At 42.2% G+C, this 24,834-nt stretch overlaps 1 protein-coding gene across 4 annotated transcripts in view; it reads left to right on the top strand.

The window, feature by feature from the left end:
- The window catches only part of GMEB1 (glucocorticoid modulatory element binding protein 1), a 177,903-nt gene that overhangs the window by 113,601 nt on the left and 39,468 nt on the right, over window positions 1–24,834 (top strand). For all 4 annotated transcript variants that reach the window (XM_069224133.1, XM_069224132.1, XM_069224134.1 and 1 more), the window contains 4 exons: window positions 2,990–3,093; window positions 10,212–10,369; window positions 13,106–13,234; window positions 24,258–24,395. In XM_069224133.1, coding sequence (XP_069080234.1) covers window positions 2,990–3,093; window positions 10,212–10,369; window positions 13,106–13,234; window positions 24,258–24,395 — 529 coding nt within the window. The remainder of the gene's footprint in view (window positions 1–2,989; window positions 3,094–10,211; window positions 10,370–13,105; window positions 13,235–24,257; window positions 24,396–24,834) is intronic.

The following is a 24,834-nucleotide window of genomic DNA, read 5'->3' as shown; positions in this document are numbered from 1 at the left end:
CCATCCACAATGACACTGTGCAACTATACAGAACCCTGAGTAAAAACTCTCAAGGAATAGACAACCAATGGCTGGTCCGGATCTTAGCAAGAGTGCTTGTCAAAGTGTGGGGTCTACAGCACCTTACACCCCCCATTGATCTTGGGCCGCAGGGCCACCCAACCCTGAGAGAGGGAGCGTTTTAGGCTATGAGGAATTATATAGTTGGAATGGGATATTTCTGGACAAATTGAAAAGAAAAATGTTTTTGTCAGTTAGTAAGAGCGAGATCGCCTTTCAGAATGAACCGTAAACATTTGAAGTTTAAATGAAATTAAAGAAGGAAAATGACCAGACACACCAGAAGTAGAGCCCTCAACTTTTAGTGCGAGGATCTGTGACTGTAACCTTTAGGCCACAGGTGACTCCATACTGTGATGCTTCCAGACATATGTATGACAGTCAACCCACGCATGTGATTGGAAAGAAATGTGAATGTTCCATCCCTAGGAACGTTTAACAGTCAAAACACCAGTAAACAAAAGGGGGGTCAGGCTGCCCGTTATATTTAGTGAAAGCCCTGGGGAGGTGGTGGTCCCAGGGGCAGCAGGGGTCTGCCGCCCCTCCCCATTAAAATTTGAATGCCCCTAGCTGTTTATAAAACCAGCACAGGGCCCTGCACGTGTGGTTTTAACTTTTTCGCTGGATCTGCTGATCCGCCGTGACTCGCAGTGAAAATTCAAAATGGAAAATGCTTTTTTTTTTTTTTTTTTTAAAAAGCTCTGGGCATCATCATCAGAGCTAAGGGTTCAGGGTGACTCTACCCTGGCCCCTTCTCTTATTATAATAGTTTTTTTTAACTTTTTTTTTTCTGGGACTCGCTGGAAGCAGAGTCCCAAGATGGCTGCCAAAACTTACTACTTGAAGTGTTGCCAGCCAATTAGATCTCAGCACAAGAAAAGGGGATTCACAAAGCTTTTGCACCCCTATTTATACAATTTTTCATTTTTCTTTCATTACTGAAAAACTACTGAATGGATTTAAACCAGATACCAAAAAGGTCGCTTTCTGCACCAAGAGCTATCTTTCTGCCAAATTTGGTGTAATTCCGTCCAGTGGTTCTATGCTGTTTAAAATCCCTATGGAAAAATGAATGAATAAGCGTTTTAGCCCCCCCCCCCTTTCCTCTTTTTCCTCTGCCCTCGCTTAACAGATCACCCCAAAACCTTCCAGAAAGCAGCTCACGTGAGCGGCAAACTTTATGTAAATTTTTGTGGAGATTTGTCAACTGGCACCATAGATATTGCAAAGTAAATGCTTTTTCTATAGAAACTGGGTTCTAACTGTAACTACCTAGTAATTTAAAGTACTCTGATACTAAAATGTCAATAGCCTGCGTAGGAGAACTTTTGAAGAATCATTTGACTTCCCCCCTAGCTGTTTTGACATTTAAGATAGGTTTTACTCCTTTCTTTGTGCATCAAGACCTGGTAATTCAGATTTGAGAAAATGGAGGAAAATGTAATTTGTAAGAATTTCCATTTGTAATAAAATGCATGTGATGTTATTTCTGATTATTAAAACAGTTAAGGTTAAGAATTTTAAAACCGATTTTATTGAAATATAAAATCATAAGGAGAGAAGAAAATTACTATTTAGGTTGCATTTTTTGGGTGTAACCTGTGCTGTGGAAAGGCTTTTAATGACTATTAATGGGAAGAAGTATGTGGTAAATATTTGATTCATAGTGCTATATCTTCAGTGTAACCGTGTGTGTGTGTGTGTGTGTGTGTGTGTGTGTGTATGTATGTATGTGTATATATATGTGTGTGTATGTATATATATATATATATATATATATATATATATATATATATATATATATATATTGTGATGCCTGTACTTGCTTATTAGTCTAAGGTTTAAACAAACATTTTTTTATGACTCACTCAATCCCTTACTCCCCACCTTGGATGATGCACTTACACCCGAGCCACCATTATTCTCTTACTTTAGTATGATCTTTTAACCTATCATTTCGCGTCCGGATGTCTGAGCACTCTTCACTGTCAATCATGAGTGGTTCACTCTAGTCATTAATACTTGCACATACTGTAGCTATTGTGACTCTTCCGCCACTAAATCTTTATTACTGGTACCACTATCCAGGCTGTTGCTACTGCTGTCTGTGTGAAGGGTGCAATTATGACATGCTGTCCATGCGTAAGAACGCGATGTAGCTATAGTTCTGTATATGGTTTGACTTGTACAGTGATATTTGTGACTTTTAAACGTCTAGTTTTTAAATAATTAACCATAACCTAGCTTAAAATAAACAACAAATCATTGTCAATTCAGTATTTCATGACGATGAAAATATTGTACAAATTTTTTCCGGCATGGCAAATAAAAATCTGCAATGTGAGGACTTGCCTCCTGGAATACTTGCTTGAGCATGTTGGGTTTAGCTGTGACATATTCCCTAAATATCTATTATTGGTGTGCAAGGGTGGTTAAAATGCGAGCATACCAGCAGCAGCAAGCAAGAATACACAAATGCACATAGCGGCTGTGCACCCAAACAATGAAAATGGTTAGTGGAGGGTGAACCTATTCACAAACTGAAAATGATGATAATATTACACAAAACGTCACATCAGCACCTTTTCCTTTTGAAATAAAATGTAAAAAGTTCAAAATGATAAACATGCCTAGCATGGCTGTTCGTTTCAGATATATGGGTATTTCTAGCTGAATTTGTGAAGCATTCTGACCGTTAACTCAGTGAATGATGGATCCATGCATGTCTTCCAGTCAGAATAGAAACAGGCATCACTTACAATGTGTGATATAGTGCTGTAGACATGGCTAAATGTCTGTACAAAGGAGAAGGGTGAAACAAGGAGCTTGTGTGAATAATGTAAACAAGGCTAGCTCTCTACACTTTTCTTTATGCCACACTTAATTGTCCTATCTCCTTCTCTCATCTTCCTGACTCTTCCTTATTTAGTTCAATGACCAGATGATCAGCCCTAAGCAATTTGTGAACCTCGCTGGAAAATCCACTTTGAAAGACTGGAAGAGAGCAATCCGCCTGGGCGGGACAATGCTAAGGTATGGGGGTGCTGATCTGGAAGTCATATCTGGGAGGAACCATTCCAAGGTATAGGTTGCTTGATTGTGACTAATTGTCCTGTGAGGGACCTTGCCAGGGTTTTGGTAAGCTAGGACAGGAATTAGATTGTTTGAGTATCTATCCTAAGTGATGCATGTGTTGGGGCAGGATCAGCCCACCATGCTGTGGGACCAAGCTCCAGCATGGAGGTAGTAAGGCAAGAGACACTCTCGGAATCCACACCCATTCACTGAGAATGAACGTGCTAAGGTGGTGGGGGTAGATGCAGGGGTTTGAAAGATCCCTCAAAGGGACATGCTATATTATGCGGGATGCTGAGGCACTAACAAACTAGTATGGGCCATGTCATGGTAAAAGAGGTTGTGGGGGAGTAATAACCATGCTGGCCCAGTGCTAAGGGAGTCGTGCCCTCATTTTGAGGGTGCTTAATGTGATAACCATTGACGCATTTATTACTCCTTTCAAATATATTGTGGTTCAAATATGCTTTGATACTTTACACTTTCTTATTACACTGCTCTCATTAGCCAGGTGTGAGGCGCTATTACTGTTCCGATTATTGAAAGTATAGACTCCAGCATCAACTTAAAGTTAAGTTATTATCCTTAAACCCCTGTTAGACGATTATACAAGAAGCAGTCCTTTCACGTTAAAGATCCATGAGTACAGGCCACTCTCTTCAGGAACAAGAATGTCTATTCAGTCTGGGAGCACGGCTTTCTTTAGGCAGCACACACAGACTAGCTGTGTACTAGACAAAAGCTAGGATTCTCATATGTGCCAGTGATTTTGAGATGGTCTGAAATGTGACTTAAGAGAGATCTGAAAGATAGTCAGTCACGAGCCTGGCTACTGCTGCTTCGTTCCTCTACTAAGATTTAACTGTCACAAAAAGGGGGTGGGGTGTTCTAGTTGTGGAAGGAGATTGTCATGAGTTGTGATTTTTCTGCTAAAGGCTAGCTCAGCCACTCCAAAAACTCCTTGTAAACAAGTTGCCTCTCCAAGCCCAGCCACTTGATGGTAGGCTGATGCACAATAGGAGCACCGAAAATAGCCTCAAACTGTAAAACTATTGTTATTAGTAAATAACATATCCAGCACGTTTCGTACATTTTCTGCATTTCAAGCGTGCTGAGTTTCATACATTTTCTGTCTTCTCTAGTGTGGTTTCCACTGAGTAAAATGGCTTCTGGTGAAGTCTGCTGAAAGTTGACAGATTCCCACTCTGCTATGCTACACAGTTAGCGTTGCCCTTCATAGTGCACGTTTGCAGGTTCCATGTGCTTTAAATAAGAGGTGTTTATATTATCCATTGTAAAGCTGATCAATTTACTGACCTTAGAATGATGAAAGACTAAATTGAACTTATTGGAATTTGAGCAGAAGGAATCTATGTTACTGATGTTTGGAAGCAAGGATTTAAATCATTGACCCATCTTCTGATAAATTTCTCAAGCTCAAAATCTACTTTTCATGGTTCTTTCAGGGTATTTTTTTTGCAGGCCACCAGCTTATTTTTCTTCCTTGCTGTGCCCTGTCAATTACCGAGGGTCGAGTCGTTCGACCAGTCTTCAGCCCTCTATCTTGAAACGCGTTCTACTCTAAAGGGTGGCTTTAGGGTCAGTTGCAAGGCAGGCTCCATGAGCTGTGCTTCTTGAACAGTCCAAATCCACATGCTTCGTCACACAGTACCCAGTAGACCCATCGAGCCAAGTTTTTGGCTGAGAATGCGGCTAAAACTTTATCTGCTTAGAAGATGTGGACCTTGGAGGAAAGACTCCTCGTACTATGTCAGGTGTTTATTAAACTTACCACCTGCTCACTAGTGAAATGTATGTACAGGACAGACTTGGAAGAAATCTTATTCCTTCCATTAATGTCAAAGATGATCCCTTAGAGAGAGGAACACATTTGTCAGAGTGCACCTCAATGACGGAAACCCTTTTGATGAAATTAAATTAAGCAGGTTAGTTACATAGTTATATTGACGGACAGTGGCATGGGTGCAAGAGCATCCTCCTCCTCCCGCCATTTAGCCAGACTATATAGACTGGAGTCAAAATGCTGAGCTGACATGTTACAGAGGGGTGTTGCGTGCAGAGAGGAAGTGGGTTTGGTGGGAGTTGGGATGTTGGATGTGGGTGGGGGAATTGGTGTTCTGTATCAATACAATACTTGCCAGTGTGTGAATGAGGGTATACTTGCCTTTGGAGAGAGTTAGTCTCTAGGTATTTGAAGGCTACTGTTTACCTGTAAACGTCACTAGAAATTCAGCAAAAGCCATCATTCTAACCGAAAGCTAATGAGCTAGGGCTGAGAGTAACCTTTGGGAACACCATCTCTTCCAATGGACACAACTTTATGCAGATTAACTCTTCTGACCTTCAAACTTAAGCCCCCCTTTATTCTTTGGATAATATTGTTGTCAGAAGTTGATTCTTGGTGGAATGCGTTGTTTGATATTCCCTGCAGCATTGCTTGAAATACAAACTGAAGGCATCACATATTTCATGTGAGAAGGCAACTAGGCATGCGATAGCCAGAATGGATCAGTTGTCACTAGGATGCACTAAAAGCGATGAACCAACACCATTAGCTCCTGGAACATAGAAATGAGGGGAAAAGGTGTACTTCTTGAAGCAAGACCAGTCCGAGAAAAAAAGCATTAATAGCTTAAGCCTCCACTTTAGGGTACCAATTCACTGATCTCTCCAGTTGACAACTCAAATGAGACAGAGTTACAGGTCCTGTGTACCAAAGGTGAAATTGATTTTGTTTAAAATACATTTTTGATAGTCCAGACAAAATCTGGAAAGGGAGTTGGAGTGTGTTACAAAGAGCATGACTGTGAGTACACAACATGTAGCGGTAGCATAGATGCTAAAGGATATAGATAAAATAAATCGGGCAAGTTTGTGAGCTAGAGGTATAATTTTACATTCAAGTATAGGGCATCGCAGGAACAACTGAAGGTGCATAAAATATAACTGGTGTAAAGGAGCTGCAGGTGTAAGATATTTTGATATTCTGGAAAATTACAAGACAAATCAGTTATAAGTATCGGTTTGGACATATTGCAATGATTCTACAAAGAGAAAGTTGAAGTGTGAACTAATTTGGCAGGGCATGGGCATAACCAAATTTATCTGTTCAGCAGTAAATTTCACAGAGTTTGGAGTGCAGGTGGAGTAGTGAATTGTGTGCATTGGAGAGACATGAGGCAATTAGGAACCATTCTGTAGTTTCAGCGGTAAGTTCAGTTTTTACCTGATGGGATCCCATTCCAAACCCGAGGGACAGAACCCGAGAATGATTGTATTATAAAGGTGTTCATGCAGCAAACAATGTACATCTCATAGTAGTTTGAGCTGCAGAGGCGTCCTTGTCTACCTCATAGTATTAGTATTCATGTATTGATGGATGTTTCACTTTAAAGGTTTTGAAGATAATGCTGGCAGACGTGAATTCACAGCATACCTGAAATGGGATACATTGAAGTTTAATAAATATTTTCAGACTTCCTTGCATCAGTGACTAGTTTTGCAGCATCGTGAAGGACGTCTTTCAGAGAGGCTGCCCAGATGGCGGGGAGGCCAGTGATTATATAGATGCCATACTTTGGGCTTGAGAATATATATCTATGCTTATTCAATCAGTTTGAGGTCTTCTTTGGAAGTAACTCTGTTAATTGACTTAATGTGTCTTAGCTGATGTTGAGTTCCTTTCATCATTATTTTTTTTATGGATTTCCAGTTTAAGTTTACTTTTTGTTATGAATCCTACAGTCTTTGGTATTTTGTACATACCGTAGGGAGAGGCCTCCATCTTTGATATATGCATGCCTGTTTTGTTTTCTGTGATGTTTTGTTTGAACTAAGCAGAAACTCAGTTTTAATTTGATTCAGTTTCAAAAAACTCATCGGGACATCCAGCCTTTTGTTGTCGAGAGGTAGTCTTTGTTGTGGTCAGCAAAAGTGTTGCTTTTGAGTCTTATGTAAATCTGTATTGTGATGGTATGAGAGACCAGAACAGTTTAAAACTGGCAGGAGTTTCCAGATAGAAGTTAAATAGGATGGCAACTAGAATAGATACTTGAGGGACCGCAACTGATTTTTTTTCACAGGGCATGTGTGAGTCATTTATCTTCATCTGTTTGCATCAACCATGTAGATACGCTATGAACCAGCAAAGAACTGCCCCCTCGCACCGCAAGAGATTTGTGTTAAATATTAGTTCATGATGTTTAATGGACCGACCCTTCAAGCAGGACTAGCAGGCATGTTTTATTGTCGTCAGGCATTTGGTGGGCATCGTATAGCAGTTTCAGTTTTGTGCCCTGAGCAAAAACATGGTTGGTAACTGTTTAAGAGATTGTTTTCATCAATTTATTTGTTCATCTACAACATTTTCTAGGATTTTAGCTTCAAAAAGCAGGCCAGTGATTCAGCAATAGTCGACTTTGGACTTGAGACCAGCTTCAGATAACTAGAAAACCTCTGTGTGTAAGACTACTTAAGGTCGTTCTCAGCGGCATCCCACAGTGTTTGAAAGGCTTGAAAGTTACTCTGGCTGAAAGCTTGCTAACTCTTTCCAGGGTCAAGAGACCCCGGTTATCATTGCAACTTGTGACTTAAGACTTTAAGTAATAAGACTTGTGACTGGTTTTCAGATCCCATTATTCTTTTGGGTGGCAGGATTTTGGGTTTAGTGCGACATTTGTCTTCCCCAAGGGGCCGGCTATAGAAAACTGCAGCAAAGAACAGAATACGTTTTTTCTACATCTTTTCTCCCAATTGGCACACCAGTTGCATGGGAGATGCAAGTTATAAAGAGACCAATGAGACGCAGAAAGATCTGGCTATTGTTAGAGTATTTGCATTCCCTTTCAGTAGCATCATCTTGCCCATCTATGCCAGTAACAAATTGATTTAAGCGCATTACTGGCTAAGCACTTTAAACATTTTGGGTCAAGAAAATGCTTATGGTTTTCTTTGATCATCATTCTGTAACTTCTTTGCAGTAGCAAATGGCTGCTAATGTATTTTACTTTGCCATCATACTCTGGAACTAATGTTTTGCCATTCCAAAAGGCCAATCAGACCAAGGCAGAACCTTTGTGCACTTTAAAAGCTAGAGAAAATTCAAGGAAAATTAGATCAATTTTGTCTCCGAAAGGCAGTGTGGGCTAGTCTTCTTTCCCAAGCAAAGTTATCCTTGCTCTGCCTTTCAGCAGATTGACTTTCAGCCATATGGTGTTTTGTGCCTTAACTAGAGGTGTAGATTTGAGGACCATTTACATATTTCTTTAAAGAACATTTTGATATTTCTTTGAGTGAAGAATTTGAAGAAGGAACACATAAATGTGTCCTTTGTTCCTGATTCATAGATGAGATTTGCTCTAGTTTCATTTTGGGAAATTATTCTGTAACCCAGATGAATTTAATGCAAGAGACAATGTGTTAACAGTACTCATCGCTGGACTGTTTTATTCCACTGCCACCCATAGTTCACCACTGACCTCCAGCTAGGTTTGTGTGTATATAAGAAAGCATGTGTAATGTATACCTTCATGGAACCAATACTGGATGAGAGCTGGTCATGGTATTGGTGCATCCTCAGGCAAGAACACCCTAATAGCATCCAATCTAACCAGAAGTAGACATTAATGTACCCCTTCCCCCATTCTCCTACACATGTCATCAACATCTGGCTAGAACTGGTCATTGGGCTGGCCTTTATTTAGTCAGTCATTCATTGTAGCTTGCAGTCTATTAGATGCCTGGCTCTGCACTCCCTGCTCTCCTATTTAATACAATATTCTTCAAAAATGTGTCCTTGCAATATGTGTGAAGCATTACCTCTTGGCACAAGTTACTTTACCATGCTTTCTGTATGGTTTGGTCCACTTCTTGTCCTCCAATTTGATAGTGCTCTCAGTAAGCGAGGAGTCATCCTCCTAGCGAAGCCATTTTGAGCTTCAGAAGGATGTGGAAGAAATAGTAAATTATATAACTGGAAGTAATCATAATGGAAGGAGAGAGCTCACTCTGGGCTACACATATTGGTATATTGATATATTGGGGATATGGAGAGAATGGCTTGTCTGTCTTGAAGAACTATGGGGGGTGTGGCCCTTATTAATAGACTGTTAAACTGAAATGTACGTTTTTACTTCAGTGTATAACAGCAGACTATAGGTTACTAGCCAGCACTTGCTGTACTTTTGTAAGAGCTCTAATGAGAGTGAAGTGTATGCCAGGATTTATGAAATTAAACTTCTGAAAGTGCTAAACATAACATGTATTTGAAAAGCTCATTTTCACCCATGAACATGTTGGTGTTAAAAGATAGATGTTAACTGATATCCAACTCAGTTGTTTTAATTTTATTGACACACCAGGATTCAAACTTGGGTCTTCATAGATGTACTGCAGTGGGTGGATATGTCTACTGAGCCATCTCATATGGCTGAATGATGAAGTACAAAAATAGAAATAATAATTAAATGGACTTTTATGCAGCTTTGGATAAAGATGGCTAAAATGCTACTGGAAGGTCACACCTGAGCAGCATGGCAATTTTTCTTTTTGAATGCTGATTGAATTGTGAGCTGCTTAGGGTTCACAGATCTGTAGTGGGGAGACCAAATCAAACCGTTTGTGGTTGAAGTGTTCAGAGAATACCTACGAGCTAGTTAAAAACAAATCAGACAAGCTGCCACATGCGAGTTTGTTCCCTCTCCAGAGTAAATGCAATGCTAATGAACAATGTGTATACTGGGAATTAAGGTATTGGGATCCAAGGGGCACGTAGACCTGTTATCTGCAAGGTTATCACTCTTTTTATTTAGTTCCATCGTAAGCTTTTCTGATTAGCTATTCCTTCTGTGTTGTTCCTCTGTGTGTTCATTCCCGATACTGTGTTGGAAAACTGTATTGCGAAAAAGATGAATTTAATTTAAAAAATAAAATAAAATGTGTTTTGGGTACTGCAAAACATAATTCTGTAATATTTGAAAGATGCAGTCGTTAGTTAGGAAGGCTATTCAAAGAACTGCTCTTAAAAAATATGTTTTTATAAAAATACCTCTGCTCAGGAAGATGATGGATTCAGGCCAGATTGACTTTTACCAGCATGATAAGGTTTGCACTAACACCTGTCGGAGCACCAAGTTTGATCTCCTGATCAGCAGCGCCAGAGCACCAGTGCCAGGGGCACCTGGCAGCATTCTGCAGACTCCAACTTCATCAGACGGTAAGGAGGTGGACTTTCCTGTTATAAGTTACAACTATTCCTCTCTACTGGGTTTCAACTGTGTTTTCTTTTTTTTTCATTTTTGCATTCACATTGTGTCCTTTACACAACTTTCTTCTTTTCTATGCCTAGGGTCATGGGGTATGATTAGCAACCAATTCAGGCGCTCTAGTTTGTTCTAATACTTGCCAGGCACCTTCAATTGATACAAAATGTCCATGCCTCTCCGTAGGTGCTTAGAGGCCAAATAATTAATATTAGGGCTGCGTGAAACTCGCAAAATTACATAACTCCACAAGATTCTGCAGAGTTCCAACAATGGGTGAAAAATGCACGTCGTGCTGCTTGCGCTCCGATATTAGCGCCAGACTGGCACCTCTCGAATTGATTTTGGTTCCGCTTAGTACAAAATCTACTCTGGAAGCAGCCCTCTGACCGCAGCTACCTGTGTTTGTAAAATCTCTCCAAAATCACACTAGGGGGCGCCAACTCGCATTCTGAAGCTTTGCAGTGTTTACCTTGTCATTGCATTACCCAAACTGTGAAAAAATTCCACCACGTGAAGATTGACGGATTTTGACAGAAAACTCACATTACAAGAGTAATGCAGAGTCGCCAATATTCTACTGTTCCACTCGCCGAATTAAAATTCTCCCTTTGGCCTAATTAATATGTGTGTGAAGTCCTACTTATCTCGCAATAATATGAGCATATGTAATAGTTACTAGTGGGCTTGAAGAAAAATTGGCAAGGTTTTATTTATTTATTTTTGGCCCTTATTCTGATCTCGTGGAAACTCCTGTTACAAGTGTTAATTTCTCCTAAACAAAATTATTCAGTTCTATGCGTATGTCTCGCAGTCCTTTTCAAGTCAAGCAAGGTTGCTAAAAAGCCATCAGACCGAAGCAGAGCCCAGGTGAATCCTAAAAGCTAGAGAAAATTCAAGGGGAATGGGACCTATCTATCCTATCTATCCTATCTATCGCTTAAGGGGTTTCCTTTTTTGGAAAAACTGCCTCTGGTGGTCAGGGACACTGCCACAAAAGGGAGTACTCATCCATGATGTGTAACGTGTACATTGTAAAAGAGCTTTGGATTCTTCCACAGAAAGACTGCATCAGCCTTGTGACTTGATTGGAAGTTATCTGGGAAGGACACTTTAGATGCCCTGACTTTCTTTAGCAGCTAACTCTGGTTGATCTGTGTTGAATGCCCTCTCAGGTAATGTGGGTGCCTCCACTGACCTTTGGCGCATGTGCCTGCGGTCTGTGTTTTTCCTCACCGCTATGGGTGGGCAAAACTGAACCATGTGACATCTTTGAGCAGTTGATATGGCCTACGTCTGAAATCCACCCAGAAGCAGATTGCCCCACTCTCCTAAACCTAGCTTTCCTAAATGTTTCTGCAATCAGTTAGCTGAGTTCTGTTTGCCATCTTGGCCAAAACAGCACACATCTGTTAAAAGTGGAATTTGTAAGCCAGAATGCTGCAGAATCAAAAGAATGGTTGGTGGAGCATGATCTCCCGATTCTATCTATTCCCCTTTTGCCAGAATGTTTTGACTACCTTTACTCAAGACATAACATGTAAGGGAAATATATTATGATGTACAGGTCTTTAACTGCCAATTAAAGCAGAAACCTAGAACTAATTGATTGCAACAAGGGCAAGTTGATTGTATTTTTAAGATGTGTTTTACACTCTATTTTGTCAGCCCTTCTTGTGTACCTTTGAAAGTTCATATGAGTTAATGAGTTTTTTTTATAGGCTGTTCCAGATCCAGTGCACTAAAACCTTAGAAATACACCCCATAACTAGGCTCACCTGACAGCCATTCTTGATCTGCTATATAGATCCTACTGCCACATGCAGTTTTAGATTATTTTTTGAGTGCTAGTTCAGTGAAGGGAGAATGGTTGAACATCTTGGTTAATCGTATCAACCAGCCACTGTAAAATAATGCAAGAAAAAAAACGAATGAACTTGTCTAAGTCCTTCTAAATCAGATAGTATTTTTTTGGCTATGCAATATGCAATGCTTATTACTTATTTATAACGTATTAAGAATGCGTTAAGCCCAGAACGTACGGAAGTGATGTCTACCATTGAGCCCATTTCATACTTATGTGTTTGGTCCACAAAGATGCCTCAATTGGATGCTACCCCTCTACCCTAGGTGTTAGCTTTCTGTAAAATATTGAAAACAAAAACTTTATAGATGTTGTAAAGTGATCATGAGAATGAGCTTGTAGGGAGACAGAAGGCTGCATTAAAGCCAAGTTTTACCCAGACAAACTGAAAGCATCATTGTTTATCCTCTATGGAACAAGAATTCGAGAATTTTGGAGTATTTGATAAAGCAAAGACCTATATGAAGTGCTTTTCTGCTGCTTGAACCCAGATCATTTTTACTATAGCATGAAGACTGCGTACATAGGTGTTGCTTTTACAACAGTATTTTGTGTATAGTCGAGTTGATACTAGATTATAGAAACCGGGATGTCATGAAGGTACATTTCCTTGTGACCATACCAGACAGAACACTGTACAGTTGTATGTGTAACCTTTTTAGATTAGTTGGAGGAACACAGAGATGCATTTGCTTAAAATCACACAATTGAGTCAAGTGGCTAGGGTGATATATATTAAAGGTGAGGGTTCCAGTATCGGCAAATTACCCACTAAACAGCATTTAGACGCGTTCTCACCTTATCTCAACATCTGTGTCATTTTCAGGAAGCATCACTCAGATTTCTGTCTCTGAAGATACCCTTGATGAGGGCATTGAGTGGAATTCTGCTTTGACTGCAGCAGTTCAGATGGTCACAGAGGAAGGAGCAAAGAAAGAAATGGATGATATTTCAGGTAATCAAAAGCCTATTATGAATGTGCTGGTCTATGGGCCAGCCCACAGGCTGATAACACTGTGTGTGAATATCTACTTGAACAGTTAGATCTGAAAGTGCCTATCATGCTTTGGTCGTATTCTACCTCTTTGTAATCTGGTTGATCCTTGCATTTGTTTTTATTATCCCGTGGCTATTTGTGTAATCTGCTCTGTTTGCCTAGGCTGGCAGCTCCCTCAGTATCGGGAACGTTTGAGTGCCCTGTGTATCTGTGTGGTGGGTGCTCTGTGTCAGTCTGTCATCTTGTGCATCTGCACTCAGGTGACTAGGATTTGTGTTGTCCGGCATCTTCATCTGTCCAGTGATTAGTCGCTATTGGAATACACTAGACTTTGTGTTTGCTTTTTAAAACAGGTGGGTATATATAGATAGATAGATAGATAGATAGATAGATAGATAGATAGATAGATAGATAGATATGTGTGTGTGTAATATATATATCTATACCATTATAATATATAATATTGTGTGGCTGTACCCTATTCGTGCGTAGCATTCTCCTGCCATCTAGTGTTGTAGTCTGACATTTGCAAGTTGCTTTTCTTTGAGGAATGTACTTGAGTCCCATAATGCATTATGACTTCTCCACATGGTGTAATTAATTACACATGGGCATCAGTTGTGTACAGAGTAGGCTCTGAGTTTGTGTTTTCCTCACATGTCCGTCAGGGCTTTTCAGTGTTCTTCATAACTTGTTGCTAACTTCTCATAACTTATTGGCGAAAGGGCATCAAGTCCTCGGTACACTGTCACTGTCGAGGGAAATTTGGGCCTATCCCCTTTTGGGGGCTGAAGATTCTCCCACACACTGGTTCCCATACAAGAATGAACTACTGGTGATGGAAGAAACACCATTCCATTACTTTCCTCAATGCCTTGCTAAATATCCATGGCCTGACCACTCCAAGGTCTGAAATCTTGTTCTGTTACTTAATCACGACAACTCCAATTGTCACTCATGGCTAGTGTTAAGGTAGAAGAAAACCCTATAATACCAAAGGGAAAATCGGTAGACGCGCATCATGCAGCAAGACCTTTTGGGGGACCCCTGAAACATTTTTGAGGAAGACTAGGAAGCCGTCTTCATTGCCCACTAGGAGGATGGACTGGACCTTGCCCAAAGACCTAGCATGCCATAGTTGCACAGCGGATCAGACTAGGACCAACTACAGGGGTTGGCCTCCGCACTTAAACCCAGCTCTCTGTTGAAGACTGCTCCAAGAACTGTGAATACACTGACCCATGAAAGACACACAGTGGCTCCCAATGCCGAGCTAGACCACCACTCCTAAGGAGGTATGGCATCTAGCCCTGAGCACGCAGGTAGAGACCACGCTACTCAACTACAGCAGCCACTTTGGGGAGGTGGAGACCATAGATCTCTTGTCTCCGGCAGAGTCCCAGCACCATATTAACCTTCTGGAGGTGAGGGCTATCTGCTTGACGTTGAAAGCCTTCCTGCCATCTGTGAAGGGAAGGCTGGCACAGCTGCTTTTGGACAGTACCACCGCCATGTTTTACTGCAGCAAACAGGGTGGGATCACGTAACCCTGTGCCAGGAGTTCTTGCACCCCTGGAAGTGGCTGGACCTCCAGGGAATTTTCCTAGAGGTCAGCCACTTGGTAGGCTCTTTGAGGATGAACTCTGCCATCTAAGCCAAGCGGCTCATGAATGGCAGCTGAACCCAGAGGTGGCGCAAGGTTGCTTATGCAAATGGGGAGAACATTGGCTTGATTTGTTCGCCACCACTGAACACGCAATGTCAACACATGGAACTTGGGACTCCTGTATGTGTTTCTACCCATACAACTCCTGGCAAGAGTTCTCAAAGATCAGTGCAGACCGGGCCCATGCCATCCTAGTGTCTCAAGATTGGGCACAGAGTATGTATTGCAGGACTCCTAGGCTTGTTTTCTGAGTTTTCAGTACTGCATTGGGGTTATCGCTTAAGCTTGGTTGCGTTGAAACGTACTAGGCCGCCATTACCTCGTCCCCTTGTTCATTTTTTAAAGATATTTCTGTATTCTTCTATAGTTCCGTGGATGACTATCCGGAATTGTGTGACCTGCAAAGAACTTTTGGTGTTCTCGCTGTGGCATAATATTTTATGCAGATTGATGATTATAGGCAGTATGGATATTATTCCCTTGGATAACTATTCTCGACCCGGTTTCATGTGCAGGTGCCACTTTAGCACCTATGTCATCCATATATGTGATCATCCTCTCTGACTAGATTGACCATTACTTGGGCCCCCCTTAATTGAACATTTGGATGCTCACTCTTGTTGTTGATTACCGCGCAACTAATTCTCCCTTGGGCTAGTTATGCGGCACCAGGCATGTATCCTGTTGTCCTGATAATGATCCTTTTATCTATATAGATCCGAACGTCAACGAAAACACTCTTGCCCTCGTGTATAAAAAAAAGAATGGATATTGGGTGCAGTAGTGTTCTTAAGGAAATCGTAACCATAAATATTTTGGTTGATGATATTGTCTCTGTTAGTTTGCCTGAATGTCTTGCACATATATTTATGCACCCTTGTAAGGATATCATCCTTACAATTAAATGTTATGTACTAACCATAGGAATAAAATTATCTTATGTATAGTAATGTAACATTGCCTGGGTTATATTTATATTCCCATTGGATGGGATAGTAGTTACTTTTGGCTTAGGTACCCGTGTTGCTTATAGCAGACTCCTGGGTTTGAGCATTTGTTCTCCAGTCAGGCTGCTGCTACAGAAGGATATGCTGTTGCAGCAGCATTGTCTGCACAGGCCCAAATGTAGAAGTAAGTAATCTGTACCTTCATGCTTGAAGATTGAGCAGCGACAACTGAACACCTTTTGACCTTCCTCAGAAGGTGGTTGGTGTCATCTTATTAGCCAGGTGTCCCTCGACAAAAGCTGTATGCGCTTATTATTGAGACAAGTTTGTGGCTTGGTGCAGCACATGCCAGGTTGATCCCCTCCAGGCCAAACTGTCCGAGGTCCTGTTATTTGCTTTATCTCTTGAACGAATGTTATTGCTTTTGACCTGGTTAAAGATTATCTTTCAACCTTCTTACGGTTGCCCTCATTGTTTAAGTCACCCATTGTGATGTGATTTTTAGAAAGGGCTAAAGCACGTGTTCTCTCATTCTGAGTGTCAAAGCCTTCATCACCTGAACAAAGAGTCTTAACAAAAACAACAGAAGGCTTACCTCCACCAAATTATATTGTATGGGAACCTTCAGGGGTAGGGGGCAAGGAAAGCTCCAGAAGAAGCCTACCCCCTACAAAAAAGTGGTAGTCCCAAATCCCCCCCCCCAGTGTATTCCCATCACCACGATGTTGGAGGGTAGGCTGTTATTTTCTAAGTTGGTGGAAAACAAATTGCCTCAAACAAGTAAGTGCTATGCATTGTATAGCACAGTTACTGCCTCAAACTGAATACCACAGCTCCTAGCTTCTCACCAAACACCCACCAAAACACTAGAGGTATAATTCCTTTACTTCCTCGTTCCCAAGAAAGATTTCTCCCTCAGACCCATCCTCAATCTCAGGCCACTCAACAGTTAAATCATATTGGAACACTACTGGATGACCATGCTGCAAGAGCTCAGTCCTCTGCAACAAGTGCATTTTATGACTGTGCTTGATCTCCAAGACATTCGCGTCTCCATTCCCCTCTACCCTGCCCATGGCAAGTACGTGCGCTTGAACTACCAGTTCAAGTTCTTACCTAACAGAGGTCACCATACTTCAAAGATGGCCACAAAATGTTTGGCAGTCATAGTGGCACACCTCTGCAGCGGGGGAATTCACGTATTCTCATGCCCGGATGATTGGGTGATTGGGAGCAGAAGCAAGACTGACCAGCACCCAAACAAGGAACAGACTCCTTGTTTCAGGCATTGGCCTTTACCATCAATGTCACAAAATCCAATTTTTTTGCCCTCCCAGTTGCAGTCCTTTATCAGTTCCATGCTGTACACCATCACCACCAAGACGCATACTAACCAACATAAAGTTGCAGGCCTCAAGCAACTGCTGCCTCTTTTTCATCCAAACTCCTATCCAAGTGCACACTATCCTGCTCCTTCTGGGGATGATGATATAGTTCATCACAGTAGTACCATATGCAGGATTGCACATAAGGCCCTTGCAATAGTGTCTGGCTGTACAATAATCAAAAGCTTGGGTTCTTCAGGAAGATTTAGTGTTGGTTCAGGCCAAAGCACAGTGCTCTCTAATGGTTGACAGCCTTCAGTGTAGTGCGAGGCAGGCATTTCGCTGACCCAGTGCTGTATGTGGCTATTACCACAAACGCCTCTTGTGGATTGGGGCATTTGATTGTCTCTCCATGCAATACAAGAGCAGCGAACAAAAGCCCCTAAAACGGCCCACACCCCACACTCAATATCAAGGTCGACACATCTGTTTGCCTGTTCTTTTCCACCTTCCCCAATGCTTCTGTTTGTGAACAGAAAGCTCAGACAGATGTCTCACACTCTCATTCTTGTAGTACCAACCCGGGCCAAGTAATCCTGGTTCTCCACCCCACTGGAACACTCATTCAGCCATAATTTTTTCAAACATTTATGTCAGCCTTTTGTGCAGCTTTACAATTTACAGTCGTCGGAGCAATAACATTGTACATACATATGGTTGGTGATCCCATCACAGAGTTACACAGGATAACATAATTAAGCTCAGGAGTGTATGGTTCAGTTCTTGTAAACCTTATTACGTCTTATCGGGTATCTAGTCATGCACTGCTTCCTCTATTATGTTAAAAGTGACCGTAATGTAGCAAGTCCTATCCTGGTGGGAGCTGCGTCACAATAGGGGACATCTGGTAGCACAGTTATTTTTAGAAATTAATGGGGGTAAGGGGTGCATGGGGGAGTGGTATCCGCATAGGCAGTCAGTTAGGTTGGCACTGGGAATTCTCCACCGCCTGGTGTGTTTGTGTATCCTAGAAGTAGCACCTCCCATTCCACTCTTATGAGGTACTTGCGCAGGCCTCCAACGTCCTCCCGACTCAGTGCCTCTGCACATCCCCACTTGAGTGTCGCTGTGCACCAGTGTGCCACACTGGGCAGTACCGGGACTTTTCAAAGCATGGCGATGAGTCTACGGTCTATTAATAATGCAAATCAATAAATCTGTTTCTGTCCTTAGCTACCTTCAATTGTTTAAACAGTCCAAGTAGTGATCCTCTCCTTCATGCACACGTGTGCGGCCTGTCACCTGTTCTGTTGCGCTGGATACGGAGGGCCACAATTCTGCTGCCTTAGTGCAGTACCAGAACAGACGTATCATATCAGCCCCCAGTTGTTGAGATCTTGTGCCAGCTGACTTGAATCAGAGCATGCGGGATAGGGAGGCAGGTGTGAGATAAACCCTGTGTAGAATGTTATATTGGATGTACTCACATTTCACGTTGTGCGATACTTTCCTAAGATACTCTATTAATTTCTCCCACTCTTTACTGGATAACTCCCTACCCAGATCTTTCTCATTCTCTGCAAGTTGCTGTTAATAGGTTGTGTGTGGTGTGTGCAAGTGCTCGGACAATCTAAGTGGTTAGCTTGCATGCCCCACCCATTATGTGTAGTGTATATATCGGGGGTGTTGGGTCCAGTTCAGCGTCAGTGCTGCTCCAGAGCCTTACTAGCTCCGCCAGTAAATGTCTATTTGGTAAGAAATGCCCCACTGGGAGCCCATATTTCTCCTACAGCTGTTTGTAGGGCCTGAACTCTCCTTCCTGAAAAATTGCACCTAGCGTGCCAACGCTTGGCTCGCTCCAAATGCTCATCCCCGCCCTACTCAACATGCTGCTAAATGTGGATATGGACTGTAATGGGATTTCAGGTGAATAGCGAGGCATTCTCTGCATGAGTCTTAGGCTACAGTTAAAGCACTTGAATGCTATCCACAGTAATCCATTAGCTACTTGTGGGAGTCTTGCCTCCGGGAGGAAGGCTGCTGTGTCGCAGCATGCGTCTGAGCAGTTGTGGGAGGTCCCAGCTGTTCCTGTATCGTCCTGGCAGCCAGTGCGCGGGCCACTGCAGCTGCACTGCCAGATAATGACTTTTGAAGTTTGGGGCCCGAAGCCTCCCTTTTTAACTGGCAGTTGCAGTTAAAGCAACCAGAAAAAAAGCTCCCAGTGCTGAATATAGGGCATGGAACATGGATCTCGGTATGTGGACTGGGAAGTTATGAAAATATTAAAGCAAGCAAAGGAGTATTACCATTTTGGACAAGGACACTCTACCCTGTATTGTAAGAGGCAGTGTGCTCCAAAGGCCATCTGAGAGTCTTAGTGATGCTATGGCCTTCGAGAGATTGCTATCAATTAGATCCCTGTTTGGGCTTAATGGGAATAAGCAGGATTTAGCCCAGTTCACTCGTAGAATGGACTAGGCTTGGAACTCCTGCAGGATAGTCTAGATTTGTGTAATGCCTCTTTGAATGTCACGGACATAATCCAACACATCATCTGCATATAGGGAGACCAAGTGTTTTTTCCCCAGTTATTGGGATGCACACTCCTGTCCCCAGCTGAGGCAGTCTCTGAGCCAAGGGCTATATGGGTAGAGCAAATAGTAGTGGGGACAGCGAACAACCTTGCCGCTTCCCTCTACTGACTCGGAAGGGGGGGATACATTGCCCAATTTTTAGGTTGAGCATAAGAATTCGACATGGTGTATGCTTAAGTATACGTATACTGGGGGTTAAAGCGATTTAATTTGCTGTCTGCAGAGCAGTGACCAACTACTGTATTGTTTGTCTTTGGTTTCTTCATCTGTTGCTGTGACAATTTTTTAACATTTCTTGGGGGGCGGGGGGGTGGTTAAGCTGGTAGCTGCCTGCATTGTTCTGCAGGATTCTGTTCCTCCGACCTCCCATGTCACTGACCTTTGTTTTGGCTTTATTCCAGTGCTGTCCTGTACCCGGCTTCTAAAATAAGCTTATTTTATCTAAATAAACATCTCTTAGAATAAGCTTATTTTACTACTGAACAAATACCATATGCCCTTGCGTCGCATTTCACAGTCTCTCTCTCTCTCTCTTTCTCGCTCTTTCTTTCTCTCTCTCTCTCTTTCTCTCTCGCCCCTCCCTGCCAGCACTCATGGCATTGCACATAGGGCATTGCTTATCTTCTTTGAGGCCATAAATCTTCTTAGGCTGCTCTGCTAAATTCATTAGAGCTTTGTTGAAATGCCAGGCAAAAATGCTTGTTGATAGTTTGATTCGCTTTTTAATGTTTGCGTGTCTTTATTGCTGCTCTAAATGCAGTGATCACTAGCAACAAGCATCTAAGACGTTTAGGATAGATTTTCACATGGTTTAGGGGAAAGCTTATTTTGCTTTTCTTAATGCCTCTTCTGGAAAACACTGGCATGCAGTTTGTTGTATATATTTTCAGTTATTAAAGTAAGCTGAATTTGCTTATTTTAATTCATGTGAGGGGTGACTGATTAATATGTAATTGTGATGACATTTTGAAAAATGGAGCAACAATTGCTGTACAAGTTTCTTTGGACTGCAATAAAGTATGCACCACATGCCCGGGAAAGGGTGTCCGGGATGGTGAGGAACAGTGGAGGAGGTGGACTTGAGATCAACTTGAATTAGTGATAGTACATCGAGCTAGTAGCTGAGATGCTTCATGGTGTATATTTTGACTCATGCGGGCCTAGGCAGTCTGCTAAATGGATGCAAACCAGCCATGCATTTGCCAGCTGGGAGTAAAACAGTACTACTTGGAGAGAGCACCATTTACTCTCTTCCTCTACGACTTATATGTTTTGAACTACCTGCTTACTGCTTTTAGTTTTTAGATTTCTAATTCTTATTGCGTTCCTGTTACATTGTGAGCAGGGCGCTCTGGGAGCTGCAGAAATGTTGCATGGGCGTTGCTCTAGAGAGCGAGCGCTTCTAGGTGACTCAGACTGCAGCAGTTTTTTATTTTAAAGAATTTTGAAAGTAAAATGCTGCTAAAGTTTCTGAGGCCGGCCCTGGCTGCATACGTGCATGTTAAAATGTTGCTACAGAATCGAAGGCGTGACAGGCACATAAAAAGTTTTTATTTCTGGGTGGAAATTACAGGAATTTACTGGAGTCACAAGATGTCCTGTTTTAACGAAGAGTATTTGACTGCAAAAAGCTGTATTAGACCTAGAGAATAGGAAGAGAATTCAGAGCACCTTAATCCTGAGTGATTGTCAAGTATGAATGCAATTGCGAGAAATTACACCTTTCTCACGTTTCCAACATAGCAGTTTTAAGATGCACAAGATCGGGGCTTGAGGTTGTAAAAGTGATTTTTTTTATCGGATATAGACTTCTCTTCGATTTCATTTCATGCATGTATCCTTGTGTAGAGCAGTACAGTGCATGCAACCCACTATTGGACTCCAGGAGGCGAAACTGCAGGAGTGATCCAGACAGGAAGGGGGATTGAGGATACAGGCTGGGGGCGGGAGGACAAGGTTGAGATGCACAAATTCCATTCTCCCAAGTAAGCCATGCTTTAACCCCTTCGCTGCCAGGCCTTTTCCCCCTCAGGTGCCAGGCCTTTTTTGGCTATTTGGGGCAGGGCGCGCTTAGGCCCTCATAACTTTTTGTCCACATAAGCTACTCACGCCAAATTTGCGTCCTTTTTTTTTTTTTCCATCATCCTGACTTTGTGGGTTCCCCTGAGGAAGACCAAGAAACTAGCCAAAATACAGTAAAAATTTCTTTAAAAAAAAAAATGTGAAAAAGGGCTGTAGAAGAAGGCTTGTGGTTTTTCCCCTGAAAATGGCATCAACAAAGGGTTTACGGTGCTAAAATCACCAGCTTCCCAGCTTTCAGGAACAGGCAAACTTGAATCAGAAAACCCAATTTTCCAACACAATTTTGGCATTTTACTGGGACATACCCCATTTTTACTATTTTTTGTGCTTTCAGCCTCCTTCCAGTCAGTGACAGAAATGGGTGTGAAACCAATGCTGGATCCCAGAAATCTAAATATTTCTGAAAAGTAGATAAAATTCTGAATTCAGCAATGGGTAATTTGTTTAGATCCAACAAGGGTTTCGTACAAAAAATAACAACTGAAATACACAAATATTGAAATTGAGGTGAAAAAAACAGCCATTTTTCTCTACGTTTTAGTCTGTAGCTGTGGCCTGCAATGTAAGATTTTTGAAAGCAATATACCGTTACGTCTGCTGGACTCTTCTGGTTGCGGGGATATATAGGGCTTGTAGGTTCATCAAGAACTCTAGGTACCCAGAGCCAATAAATGAGCTGCACCTTGCAGTGGGTTTTCATTCTGTACAGGGTATACAGCAATTCATTTGCTGAAATATAAAGAGTGAAAAATAGGTATCAAGAAAACCTTTATATTTCCAAAATGGGCACAAGATAAGGCTTTGAGGAGCGGTGGTTATTTGTACATCTCTGAATTCTGGTGTGCCCATACTAGCATGTGAATTACAGGGCATTTCTCAAAGAGATGTCTTTTTTACACACTGTCTTGTATTTGGAAGGAAAAAATGTAGAGAAAGACAAGGGGCGCAATAACACTTGTTTTGCTATTCTATGTTTCCCCCAAGTCTCCCGTTTTAAAAAATGGTACCTCACTTGTGTGGGTAGGCCTAGCGCCCGCAACAGGAAATGCCCCAAAACACAATGTAGACACATCACATTTTCCCAAAGAAAACAGAGGCATTTTTTGCAAATTACCCACCTGTGGATTGTGGCCTCTGGCTCAGCCGGCACCTAGGGAAACCTACTGAACCTGTGCATTTCTGAAAACTAGAGACCTAGGGGAATCCAAGATGGGGTGACTTGTGGGGTTCTCACCAGGTTCTGTTACCCAGAATCCTTTGCAAACCTCAATTTGGCACAAAAAAACCCACTTTTTCCTCACATTTCGGTGACAGAAAGTTCTGGAATCTGAGAGGAGCCGCAAATGTCCTTCCACCCAGCGCTCCCCCCCCCCCCCCCCAAGTCTCCCGATAAAAATGGTACCTCACTTGTGTGGTTAGGCCTTGTGCTTGCAACAGGAAATGCCCCAAAACACTATCTGGACACATCAAAATTATCAAATACAAAACTACCTGTTTTTGTGGGGAGATGGGGGTCGGGGGGGGGGGGGGGGAAGAGGGGTATTTATGCACGGGGGGAACACCTGCGTTTTTGGTCCTGGGCTCAGCAGCCATCTAGGGAAGCCTACCAAACCCAGACATTTCTGAAAACTAGACACCCGAGGGAGACAGGGAGGTGTGACTTGCGTGAATCCCCCAATGTTTTCTTACCCAGAATCCTCAGCAAACCTCAAATTTAGCTAAACAAAAAAATCACATTTTTCCCACATTTCTGTGTGGGATCACGACACCAGGACAAATTTCCTACCGCCCAGCGTTCCCCTTAGTCTCCCGGTAAAAATGATACCTCACTTGTGTAGGTGGGCCAAGTTCTTGTGAGAGGGAAGAGCCAAAAACATGTCGAAATTGAGGGGGAACCAAAGTGGGTCCAAAAGGGCAGTTTGAAAAAAAAAAAAAAACATTTATAGGCTGACAAGTGCAGCAGAATTTGTATTGGTATACTTGAGACAATGCTGGGTGGTTGGAATTTTTTGGATTCCTGCAGATTCCGGAAGGTTCCATCACAAAAACGTGGAAAGAGGCTATAGTAACAGGGCATCCCTAGGTTAAACATTCTTTGCATGGCAAAATAAAATGTTAGTGTTTCACAGAAAAACCTGTACCATATATTGGTACTGGCCTTAAGGAGGGACATGGGAATGTGGGATGAGTATGAGGATTCCACCTGCCAGTTGTTGCTTGGTGTATATTTTGCCTACTTTTGCCTGTAGATGTTAGTATGTGCCCGGTCTACATTATTACCCTTTTCTATTTTTTTCTTCTTTCTTTATTGCCACCCTTACCTCCCAAATCCACCCTTGCTCTATTTCTGTGTACTTGTTTTTTCAGATGAGACGCTCACATTCTGGAAAGGCATTGCAGAAGTGGGGCTGATGGATGAAGTGGTATGCAATATACAGAAGGAAATTCAAGAATTACTTCGAAGTGTACAGGAGCGGCTGTGCCAGTCTCCTTTCCAGGTGACAGGTACGTGCAGGTCCGCCACTGGGCATCTCAAGTTTCATTTCAGGAGATCAGTATGTGCATGCTAATGACCTGACCGTTTTCTCTTGGAGGTGATCGATAGGTGCATACCAACCCTAGGTTCATTCTTGGATGCTGGAGATAAATGGGTGCGAGGCAGCCTTCAGCTCTGACTCTTCTCCACAAGGCCCATTTGTTTCCAGGAGCCACACCCTTTAATGCAGTTGATGAGCAGGTAGATTGCAAACCACTTTCCATTCCAGTTGACTAGCAGGTGCTTTCCTGTTGCCGGTTGATCTGTGGTTGTTTGCCATCTATATCAATTTCTGTTGTTGGGTAAGTTGGAAACCATTCATCTTCTGGAAAATTTATATTGAAACAATGTTATTTTTGAATACGAGTGAACACTTGTAGGAGAACATGTTGTCCATCAAACAAAAGG

The sequence above is a fragment of the Pleurodeles waltl genome, chromosome 3_1 (genome assembly GCF_031143425.1).
Source record: "Pleurodeles waltl isolate 20211129_DDA chromosome 3_1, aPleWal1.hap1.20221129, whole genome shotgun sequence".
Classification (NCBI taxonomy): domain Eukaryota; kingdom Metazoa; phylum Chordata; class Amphibia; order Caudata; family Salamandridae; genus Pleurodeles; species Pleurodeles waltl.
Note: the sequence above shows the minus strand (reverse complement) of the source record. Positions and strands in the feature narration are given on the sequence as shown.